This window comes from Rhinolophus hipposideros (assembly GCF_964194185.1).
Source record: "Rhinolophus hipposideros genome assembly, chromosome: 1".
Taxonomy (NCBI): Eukaryota; Metazoa; Chordata; class Mammalia; order Chiroptera; family Rhinolophidae; genus Rhinolophus; species Rhinolophus hipposideros.
Window position 1 is genome coordinate 10480622 of NC_138047.1, and position 12083 is coordinate 10492704.

Sequence of the window (12083 nt, forward strand, 5' to 3'; positions counted from 1 at the left end):
TCTTAAAGCTGAATGGCACCCTCCACAACTAAGATTGAAAGGACAACAACTTGACTTGGAAAAAAAGTCCTGGAAGTACACACTGTTCCCCAATAAAAAGTCCTGTTCTTCTTCCCCAATAAAATCTTAAAAAAAAAAAAAAGATACATACAAACAATGGCAATGAAAATACATCCTACCAAATTTTTTGGGATGCAGCAAAAGCAGTTTTAAGAGAGAAATTTATATCATTATAAGCCTATCTCAAGAAAAAAACCCAGATAAATAACCTCATGTTACACCTTAAAGAGCTAGAAAAAGAGGAACAAATGAAACCCAAAGTCAGTAGGAGGAAGGAAATAATAAAAATCAGAGCAGAACTAAATGAAAAAGAGAACAAAAAGACAATAGAAAAAAATTAATGTTGCAAAGAGCTGGTTCTGTGAAAAGATTAATAAAATTGACAAACCCTTGGCTAGATTCACTAAGAGAAAAAGAGAAAATAAATAAATAAAATCAGAAAAGAAAGAGGGAAGTTGCCATGGGTGACACAGCAATACAAAGGGTCATCCAAGAATACTATGAAGGGCTATATGCTACCAAATTCAATAACCTAGAAGAAATGGACATGTTCTTAGAAACATAATGCCTTCCTAGGCTGAATCACGAAGAACTAGAAAATTTGAATAGATCAATCAACAGTTAGGAAATTGAATCAGTCATCTGAAATCTTCCCAACAGCAAAAGTCTGGGACCAGATGACTTCACTAGTGAATTCTACCAGATATTCAAAGAGGATCTAATACCTGTCCTACTCAAACTCTTCCAAAAATATTTAAGAAGAGACAGTACTCCCTGACTCATTTTATGAGTCCAACATTACCTTGATACCAAAACCTGGTAAAGATAACACAAAAAAAGAAAACTACAGACCAATACCTCTGCTGGATACAGATGCAGAAATCCTAAACAAAATTCTAGCAAAGTGAATGCAACAATGTATTAAAAAGATAATATATCACAACCAAGTGGGGTTCATCCCAGGGACACAAGGATGGTTCAACATAGGCAAATCAATCAATGTGATACACCATAAACAAAATGAAGGACAAAAATCGTACGATTATATCAGTAGATACAGAAAAAGCATTTGACAAGATACAATATCCATCTATGATTAAAACACTTAATAAAATGGGTATAGAAGGAGAATACCTTAACATAATAAAAGCCATAGATGAGAGACCCTCAGGTAATATAATTAATGGTGAAAAACCGAAGCCCTTTGCTCTACGTTCAGGAACATGACAGGGCTGTCCCCTATCACGTCTGCTTTTTAACATAGTATTGGAAATCCTCGCCAGAGCAATCCGGCAAGAGAAAGAAATAAAAAGCGTGCAAATTGTGAATCAAGAAGTTAAATTGTCACTTTTTGCAGATGACATGTTGCTCCACCTAAAAGCTATTAGAAACAAATGAATACAGTAAAGTTGCTGGCTACAAAATCAAAGTACAAAAGTCCATTGCATTCCTATATACTAACAGTGAAATCTCAGAAAACAAAAGTTAAACAAAACAAAGAAAAGATTTTTTTTTGTAATTGCAACCAGAAGAATATAATACCTAGGAATAAACTTTCACAAGGATGTGAAAGACTTATATACTGAAAACCATAGCACGTTTTTTAAAGAAATTCAAGAAGACAAAAAGAAATGGAAAGACATTCAGTGTTTGTGGATTGGAAGAATCAACCTAGTTAAGATGGCCACGTTACCCAAAATAATATACAGATTTAATGCAATCCCCATCGAAATCCCAATGACATTTTTTAAAGAAATGGAACAAAAAATCATCAGATTTACATAGAACCACAAAAGACCCCAAATAGCCACAGCAATCCTAAGGAAAAAGAACAATGCTGGAGGTATCACATTCCCTGACTTCAGCTTGTACTACAGGGCAACAGTAATCAAAACAGTATGGTACTTGCAGAAAAACAGAAACACAGACAAGTGGAATAGAATTGAGAACCCAGAAATAAACCCACATCAATATGGACAGATTATTTTTGGTAAAGAAACCCAAAACATACAATGGAGAAAAGACAGCCTTTTCAGCAAATGGTGCTGGGAGAATTGGAAAGCCACACGAAAAAGAATGAAACTAGACTGCTATCTGTCACCATGTACCAAAATTAACTCAAAATGGATCAAAGACCTAAACATAAGACCTGAAACACTAAAATGTATGGAAGAAAACATAGGTACTAAACTTAAAGACCAGAGGTTCAAAGAGCATTTTATGCATTTGACCTCAAAATCAAGGGAAGTAAAAGCTAAAATAAATGCACTTTTGGACTATATCAAACTAAAAAGCTTTTGCACAGCAAAAGAAACCATCCACAAAATAAAGAGGCAACTAACTGAAAGGGAGAAGATTTTTGCAAACAACGCCTCGGATAAGGGCCTAATATCCAAAATATGTAAGGAACTCATACAATTCAACAACAACAACAACAACAAACTGCAAACAATCCAATTAAAAAATGGGCAGAAGACCTGAATAGACATTTCTCCAAATAGGAGATACACATGGCAAATAGATATATGAAAAAATGCTCAAATTCACTAATCATCAGAGAAATGCAAATAAAAACCACAATGAGTAATCACCTCACCCCAGTCAGAATGGCTTTCATCAACAAGACCAATAGTAACAAGTGTTGGAGAGGCTGTGGATAAAAAGGAACCCTCATACACTGTTGGTGGGAATGCAGACTGGTGTAGCCACTATGGAAGGCAGTGTGGAGGTTCCTCAAAAAATTATGAATAGAATTACCATATGACCCAGCAGTCCCTCTCCTGGGAATCTACCCAGAAAATCTGAAAGCATTTATCCGCAAAGATATATGTGCTCCGATGTTCATTGCAGCTTTATTTACAGTGGCCAAGACAGGGAAACAACCAAAGTGTCCTTCGATAGATGATTGGGTAAAGAAGATGCGGTCTATATACATAATGGATTACTACTCTGCCATCATGAAAGATGGAATACTGCCATTTGTGACAAGATGGATGCAGTTTGAGATTATCGTGTTAAGAGAAATAAGTCAGACAGAAAAAGTCGAGACCCATATGACTACTCATATGTGGCGTGTAAAACTGAAAGCAACAAAGGAACAAGACAAACAAACAAAGAAACAAAAACTCATAGACACAGACACCAGTTTAGTGGTTATCAGAGGGTAAGGGGTGAGGGAGGTAGTAGATGAGGATAAAGGGGATCCAACATATGGTGATGGAAAGAGAACTGACTCTGGGTGGTGAACACACAATGTGATATGTAGATGATGTATTACAGAATTGTACACCTGAAATCTATGTAACTTTACCAACAATTGTCATCCCCATAAACTTTAATTAAAAAAAATACATTCTTTATTATCATCGACTTTGCCACACATCTGCACTTGATTTTATACTATTTCTTCTATGACTGCTTCATGTCTTTCCTCCATAAAATGACTAGCAGTCGCCTCTTAAAAGTCTCTTGACTCCCCCACTTAACACCTCATTATTTTAAAAGAAGTTTTAGGGATATCATGTTGTATTATTTAGGTCTCAGTCAATAAATGCCTTTCCAAATAAGACTTTGAAAATAAGACTGTAATAAACACATCTTACAAAAATAAATTCTAATGTCATCAGCCTTTTACTGAACTACAAATGTTTTATGGTAATTTGAATTGCATTCTAAGAAGAAATGATTCCCAGGGTAAGGACAAGTCACCTCTCCCAGTGTAAAATTTAGTGAGATAATGTCTACAATTCTTTCAACTAAAACATGCCTTATTCAATAGTGTTATGTTGCAATCCTATGCTACTTCCTACAAAATAAGAGAACGTACTAAACAACAACAACAACAACAACAACAACTTGCCGGAATCAATGATACTGAGTTGGGTAGAACGACTTTCCTTTAGATACAAGGCTCATTTGGTAAGACGAGGTGAGTAAATGTGGTGTTTTTAAAACATGTCTACAAATTTTTTGACACTTCTCCAATGAAATTCCCTCTCCTTAAATATGTGCTGGCCTTACTAAGTAACTGGTTCCTAGTGAATAGAATAAAAGAATTAAAGAAGACATACATAAACGGAGAAATAAACCATGTTCACAGATTGGAAGATTTCGTATTGTTAAAGAAAACTGTTTCCCCAAATTGACCTGTAGATTCACCATACCCAAATGATGATCCCAAAAGGCTTCTATCGATAAATTGGCAACTGATTTTAAAATGAATATCTAATTGCTAAGAACCTAGAAGAGGCAAAAGCAATTTGGAAAGGATGAAAAATATTGGACAACGTATGCAGCCTAATTTAAAGAAACAGCTTCAGTAATCAGTAATGTCTACAATTCTTTCAACCAAAACATGCCTTCAGTAATCAAGGCAGTGTGGTACTGGTTTTTATAGACAAGCAGATCAATGTTCAAAACTAAAGCCATAGGTAAATTGTCAACTGGTTCTTTGACAGAGGAACCAAGGGAACACTATAATTAGTGAAAGGACAGTCTTTTCACTAATGATGCTGGGACAGCTAGATAACTATCATGGAAAGAAAATTAATCTCTACCCATACTTCCCAACAAACACAGGTCTACGGATCAAATGTAAAGTTAAAACCATTAGCTTTGAGAAAAAAACAGGTAATTGTTTTTTTGTAATCTAGGAATAGGCAAAATTTTTCTTAGGACACAGAAAGCACTATCAAACACAAAGAACAAAATAAAAGAAGAAGATAAATTGAATTTCAAAACTTTAAAAATTCAGTTTATCAAAATACACCGTTAAGAAAATGCATAGCAAAGTGCCAGACTGGGAGAAAAATAAATTGAAATTTTACATGATAATGCATGTGGGAAGATAATATTCCATTTGTAGTATAACATGTAAAATACTTGAGTTCCAGGCATAAACATCAAAAGAAGAAATAATGGAAATAAATAACCGGAAAGTTATACTTTATACTTGATTCTATAGACCATAATAAAAGTGACACTTCCTAATTTAGTAAAGATATTTTACTGTAAGACTGAGTTTTTTCGGGATATTTTAAAGAACATTTTAAACTGGGATATTTCAAGTGAAGAAAACATGTCAAATTTCGAAGTTTATTGACTATTCTTTGTTTTCTTAATTATTTATTTTTTCCATTACAGTCGATATTCAATGTTATTTATGTCAGGTTCAGGCGTACAGCATAATGGTTAGACATCTATATAATTTATGCAGTGATCCCCCTATTAGCCTATTCATAATTATGCGTTTTTATCAGTTTGAATTGGAGACAATCAGGAATTGTATACTTGATCTTTGATTTGCCTGTTGATATTCAAACAAACCTTCAAGAAAAAAAAAAAGAAGCTAAAAATACTGGAATAAAAGTTAGGCCACAGCATCCCCAAATACCATAACAAGAAACAACATCTTAAAAAAGGTCCTGCAGACCTACGCTTTAGCTGCTGATAAAGCACACACCCGGATTACTGTTAAAGTTGCACTTTGTAACAGTGGGTAGCCTAGCACATACAGTACTCCCTTCCTATGGTTTACCCAGGGCTTAACATTGTAACCAAATGCATAGGAACTGTGTGAAGAAAAATGGAAAGATAATCTTGTACAAATGGCAAGATTAATCATGGGTATGGAATCAAGATGGATGCTCCAGAATGCCGTGAAATTGGTTACTCCCACAATCACAGAAGTAATGGCAAAGTTACCCACAAGGAACACAGTGGATGAGAAATTAACACTAAGGAAACAAGGAACAAAGCTGTTGACGTGAAAATGACATTTCGAATAGTGTTTTCTATTATTGCAGGATACTGATCAAAATATATGAATGCCAGTTTATACACCATTAAGGTAATTTCACACTTTTCGGCCAAGGCTTGTTAGCTGCAATAGCGTGATCTTCTTTTGAGTTGGAAAAGAAATACCTGTGGTCTGAACGAAGGCCCGGGAAGAAATGATTTCATGTGATGAAATAGTAATATCATATGTAATAAATTGGAAAGTCTGTTTCTAAAAGCATTCTTGTCACACACATCTTGTCTGTTATCTTCCATACAGTGCACATATTCTCATAACCAAAACTCTGTAAGAATTTTATCTACATAGACTTTGTTTTCCAAATCGGCCAGACGTTTGTCCACTGTTTGTCCTAGCATCTTTATGCCAGTAGTCAAGAGTTTCTGTAACAATAACCATAACCCTGGGACCATAATTTCATCTAGAGTGAAATATTGTGTGATGTAGGAATCGTCACTTGTCAAATTTCGAAGGTCTAAAGCTTCCTCCACTTGGAAACAGCCATACATACTGCTTAGCAGGTAAAAGTGTATAGAAGCACTTCCCAAAACTTGGACTCAGTGCTTGTGGGCAAAGGGCCAAAATAGTCTCCTAGAGCCTCAGAAATAGTCTTTCTTTGCTGTAATCCATTTCTGAAAACTCAGAAAAACACAATAGCAAAAATTGGATTCTTTCCTTCTGAAATGATACACTGGGAAGACAGTAGATACTTTTCTACTACATAATATTGTTCTTAACGTGTTATGATGCAAGGGTTTCTTTTCATCCCAAGAAAGTTGTCAAAGTTATTACTGATTCATCCTTCATTTTCAGCTATAGCCTTCCAAGATTTATTTCTAAGGGTTTATATATTTTCTTAAATTTGATTATTTCACTTGATGTAAGGATTTTGCTCAGAAAAATCTAATGATGTCCAAGTTTAATAATTGTATTATGTTTATATGATCTATGCTTCTTGGTGTTGGTAAATTCCACGCAATTTTATAAGGACAAAAATATGATTAAATACACAAATATTGGCAAAATCATTGGCCAGATGAATGTTTTGACACTGCCAAAAATGAACTGTCAGTAGTAATGTGGTTATTCATGATCTGATTAACTTTGGAAAGACAATTGAAGGATTTAAGTGGCAAATTTAAGGTGGGTTGCAAGATAAGTAAATGAAATCAAAGGTCAGCTGTAGTAATACTGGTACAGTTGTAACAAATTGACAAGTGAACACACTACCATCTAAAAAATGGAAAGACAGACCTTTTCTGGCCATTCTAGATTGCATAAATTGGTGAAATCTCAAGTCAAAAGGAACAAATAAATAGATGTCTATGTTCACAGGCCTTATTGAAGAAGCACATAAATACAAATTGTACTTTAAGTTTCTAAAGTAGCTTTCTTGTCTAAGGTAATTACTTTTCTAGGTGATAGATTATGAGGTTCAAAACAGAACGTTTGAAAAGACAAAAGGGTTATCTTTGGAAACCAAACTTTTAAGTGGTTTTCTATTTTATTGCTAGAAATTAATAGATTTCACATTTTTAGAGTACATAAGCTTTTTCTATTTTCTCATTTACGTTTTTTGCTTCTCCTAAGTTCTCTGCCTCTTACATATCTTGTTTTTTAATTCAGGAAATGGAATTGCCTGTTTCATTTTCCCCACGTGACCCAGCAAAAGACTGGGCCAAAGCCCAGCATGGTATGAAGGGAACCCAGCGCTGCCTACAAATGCCTCTGAGATGGGAGCCGCCTGGGCCTGGCCCGTGAGCTCTGGGCGCCTGGCCCTTGGGAGTTAGGCTTCTGAGCACGGGCGCAGTGACATCAGTTCTGACCCGTGCCCGTCGCTCGGTTACAGGCGTTCTGGGCTGAGAGATTCCAAACCGCCTCACTGTCCTGCTGGGACACTGTGGGAGAGGTAGTTGGCTGCTCCGGAGCTACTGTTGTTTGGGCTCAGCTGACTGCAAAGCATGAGCGGTGCGAAGGAGGAGGACGCGAAGCCCCCAGGCTCGGCCGGGAAGAAGCGTTTTCACTGGAGGCATGAGAATCAAGTGAAGCCCTCGGAATCCACCAACAGTCCGCAGAGCCAGGGCGTTATCATGAAGAATGCCGGTAGAGGGCGCTACCGGGTCGAAGTGCGAGACCTCGGGAGGATCCACAGAGCCGCCTGCACGGGGGACGTCCCCGAAGTGCAGAGGCTTCTCTTGCTCCGTCCGGGACGCTTGAATAAGAGAGACAAGATGGAGCGGTGAGAGGGCCTGCGAGGCCGGTGGCCGCGGGCGGCCCCGGGGGGGGGCGGGGACCTGGGAGAGGGGCCGCCCTGCCGGGGCTCGTCCAGGAGGACGCCGGCGCTCTGTCCCCCAGGGCGCTGCGCTGTCTTCCCCGCGGTGGGGACGCCCCCTACCTGGGGTCCGGGCCCAGGCCGACTCTGCGGGCAGCAGACATAAACACTGAGGACCCACTCATCATTCCCCTTGCACAGCGCTCTGCTGACAAGTTCGAAGGGATTTCACTAAGTGTCTGTAATAGACGTGAACTAAGTGCACACAGCATTTTATTTGTGATGTTCACAATTTCAGACGTAATGTTATATCCTATAGAAAAGTGCATAACGGGAAAGAAAATTCCCATAATAGGTCGACCTGTGGGTAAAACAATTTTCCGATCAAACCCAGCATCCATTTTGTATCCGTGTCCACCTATGTGTGTGTACCTACAAGTGACCAATGGACACAGGGGAAATACTTCGTGTTTATAGTGAGAAAGGGGATTTAAGGTGAAAGAGAAAGGAAATTCCCTTTCCTAGCCACAAAGTGTGTGCAGGACAGGAGCCACGGAACTTACACTGCTGCTTCAAGTTTAACTTGCTTTTGGCTTTTCAAGCGGGCCACTTGGTGATCAGGACCACGTTTAAAAAATATATTTGCCTTTACCCATCAATTCCAAATACTAAAGTATCTTTACGAAATAATTAGATAAATTACATACAATTTATTTTCCTCAGCACTACTTAAAACAGCAATGCATTATAAGGGACTCATATAAGCAGTGCATCCGTACTGTGAAATAATATACAACCATTGAAGGGGGGACAGATAATAGATGTATGTTGACGTGCAAAGATATACTGGGGTAGATCGGAAAGGGAGAAAATAAATTGGTTTCATCACACACACAAACAGATTATTATCTTATGTTAGCCAAAAATATGTGCAAATTGGGATAAAACTGACAGCTGAGCATTTGTATTATAAGTGAAATTTTCGTTTCCTTTTAAAAAAAATCTGATTTCTACAATTAACACATATAGAAATTCAAGAAAAAGCTTATTATTAGTGAAATAATCCAGGGGAACATTTCATTGATTCCAGGAATATGAATCTTGGGCAGAATAAACTAATTTCTCACTTTTTTATTTCTTTTTTTTTACAGTTTTGAAGACTGGTATTTTCAGGCAACTTTTAGCCCGTTTAGGAGTAAAGGGAACCTTTTTACCTTGCCTGTAGAGTTCATGCATATATATTTTTATATACACTTATGTTTTGTATTACATATAGCTTGATTGCCTATAATATGTGCATGATTTTTCATTAATCTTTTTAGCTGTGTCCTTATGAAAATCAAAAATCAAAAATAGCAAATAAATGTGATTATTACTATCGCAGAAGTATTGCTTTACTGTGTAAATTTTTTCTTTACAATTATTGAACTCTCCATTTGTAGTTATCCATTATTTTAACTCATTTATTCATCAACTATAACCCGAATACCTATTATGTACCAGATGTAGTCTATTCAGGACCTTTTCAATTTATCTCTCAGGCTCTTTTCCCGCTTAAAATTTTTCTGTTGACCAGTATAAACCAAATGAAAAATTTGACATGGAAGCATTAGAAGCTAATCTCAATTGAACCTTTCAAACAAAAGGATTTCTGCAGTTAGGACCTTGTATATGTAACCAAACCGGCCATTTTGAAAGTGTACAAATATTAATAGTGATGAATGGAAACATCTGATTTTCATATAATCTATAAAACTAAATATTGAATAAAATGAGTCCTCCCTGTTCATTTGAATCCTGAGTTTCCCTTGGCTGAAAGTTTCTTGACTAATCAAAATAAGAATTACTTTTAAAAACTTGTCTTCTTTTGTTTTGTTATTTTACTCCTCTTTCCCCACAGTGCTTTTAAGAACCAGCATTTATTTCAATGGGAATTGCAGCACTAGAACACAATAGGTCTTTTGTACGTACAATTATTTCCCTTCCATTTAAGGTGCCATGGACGGCAGGGTGTCCACTCTTGTGTGTACCAATAAGAAAGGTTTTAAATGGCTGCCAATCATAGTTACAAGACATTCTGAATTACAAATTGTCTTCCAAAGTCAGAGGTGTTAAAACTGAGAAAAGAGTATCTTAGAATCACTGACATACAGTTTCCTTCCTAATCCTTAAAACATATCTGCAAAGTATTTAGAGTGATATCATTTTACTTAATTGAAAGGCTGTCTTTGTGAAGTAGTAGTAACAGTAACCACTATAATAATATTATCTAACAATTATTCAGCTGTGTTTTGTGGTAGGAAGTGTAGTAAACTCTTTGCACACATGTCAGTTAAGCAAAATCCTGTGTCCTGCGAGGTAACTACTGTTTTTATGCCCATTTTGTTGCTGAGGAAATCCAGGCACACAAAGGCGAAGGGATAGCTAACAAGTGACAGAGTTGAAGTGGGATCAAACCCATGTTGAGCCGAATCCCCAGGTCATGTCCTCTCTACTCACATAGGCTCCTCTTTCATACCTGTGGTGAGTGACAAGAGCTAGTAAATATTGTCCTTTGTCCAGAAGCAAACTCCACATTGGTTTAGAAGGCCTAGGAATAGCATCTCACGTTCACAGTTACGTGAGGAATTGCATGTTTGAGACAGTGCCCTGTAATGTCCTTAAAAGCCTTGTCACCCTCATAGGACCGCTCTGCATCTGGCCTGTGCTCGTGGTCACCTGGGAGTGGTGAGACTGTTAACAGACAGGAAATGCAAGCTGAACCTCCGAGACAACAGGACGTGGACAGCTCTGATGAAGGTACGTGGTACCCAGCTGTGTCAACACCACGCGGATTTAATGATTTAGAATGAAATGAACGTGTCCTGATTACTTAGAACTAATTGGGGAAAGTTGTGGAATACTTACTTTGAATACCCAGAATTTACCATCTATTTCTGCACATAATCCACAGGCCGTACAGGCCGAGGAAGAGGAGTGTGTGAGTTTCCTGCTGGAACATGGAGCCGATCCCAATATAAAGGACATGAGTGGCTACACCGCTTTGCACTACGCGGTCATGGTTGGGAACACAGCCATTGCCGCAAAGCTGCTGCAACACCGGGCAGATATAGAAGCAACTGACAAGGTACCGGTCAACAGGTGTATTTACACAACATTTGCAATACGCGTCTCTGTAGCCCCAAGCGTTGTGTTTCTAGCAGATAGGTATTGCATACTGCACATCAGGCCCGGTCACCACGAAAACAACTCCAAAGCCAAGTCAGGGAGGCTGGGAAATGAGGTGTCCACGGAAAGGGCCCAGCTCTGCCTCCCAGCTCCCGTTCCACTCCAGAAGGAAGCACTTGCTCTTCTGTGTGGGAGAGGGTGCCAGGCTCAGAGACCACCAAGCACTGAAGGTCTTGAGGGAGGGAAGTCATGTGGGTAGGGGTGGCTCTGTGCAGGCAGGGCCTTAGGACATGGGCGCTGCTGGGGACGGGTGGGAGGAGGAATGGAGACCTGGACCCGGCAGGGGGAGCTGGGGGTGTGTGTGTGGGGAGGAGAAGCAGCAGGCCGCAGGTCCCGGGCACCCCAGGACCCCGGGGTTCTGAAGACTGGGCAGGAGGGTCAGTCACGTCTGGGCACCCAGCAAGGACACCTGCCTGTGCTCGGCACCCCTCTGCCAGCCACGGCCTCCCTCGGGGTCTCCCCCCTCAGAGTGAGGCTCCTGCTCAGCCTCGCGCAGGTCCTGGGGGGTTGTAGTTGTACAGAGGGAGCAGATGATGGGGACACGTTCACATGCTTTTGCTCCTGGATGTACATCCTCTCGTCACTGCAACCCCAGCAGGAATGCTCTCGGGTGGCACCGGTAGGGTCAATTTTACATGTTTGCAAGTCAAGAAGTTACCTGAATGAAAACATTTTGAACTTAGTTGCCGAAGATTGCACTTTACTTGATGATACTTCTAAAGAAGTAGT

General features: G+C 38.8%; 2 protein-coding genes and 1 pseudogene across 23 annotated transcripts in view; 2 read left to right on the forward strand and 1 right to left on the reverse strand.

Annotated features, from left to right (window-relative positions):
- The window catches only part of LOC308496052 (aldo-keto reductase family 1 member C15-like), a gene marked incomplete at its 5' end in the record, with an annotated part of 236040 nt that overhangs the window by 34639 nt on the left and 189318 nt on the right, over positions 1-12083 (forward strand). The gene's annotated exons all lie outside the window — the stretch shown is intronic.
- LOC308495802 (patched domain-containing protein 3-like) lies at positions 5388-6654 on the reverse strand (annotated as a pseudogene). The gene is made up of 2 exons: positions 6647-6654; positions 5388-6486 (listed from the first exon to the last, which is right to left on the reverse strand). The product of its transcript is annotated as a patched domain-containing protein 3-like (transcript).
- LOC308500436 (ankyrin repeat domain-containing protein 26-like) overlaps positions 7522-12083 on the forward strand; it is a 185809-nt gene continuing 181247 nt past the window's right edge. For 18 of the 21 annotated variants that reach the window (XR_013993729.1, XR_013993730.1, XR_013993731.1 and 15 more), the window contains exons 1-3: positions 7530-8093; positions 10811-10925; positions 11080-11253. Coding sequence is in view for 17 of the 21 variants with exons in the window: in XM_081055282.1 (XP_080911408.1) it covers positions 7816-8093; positions 10811-10925; positions 11080-11253 (567 nt within the window). In the remaining 4 variants the exon portion in view is untranslated. Of the gene's footprint in view, positions 8094-10810; positions 10926-11079; positions 11254-12083 lie in introns of all 21 variants that reach the window. The other 3 variants (XM_081055285.1, XM_081055284.1, XM_081055276.1) reach the window with 1 other exon arrangement.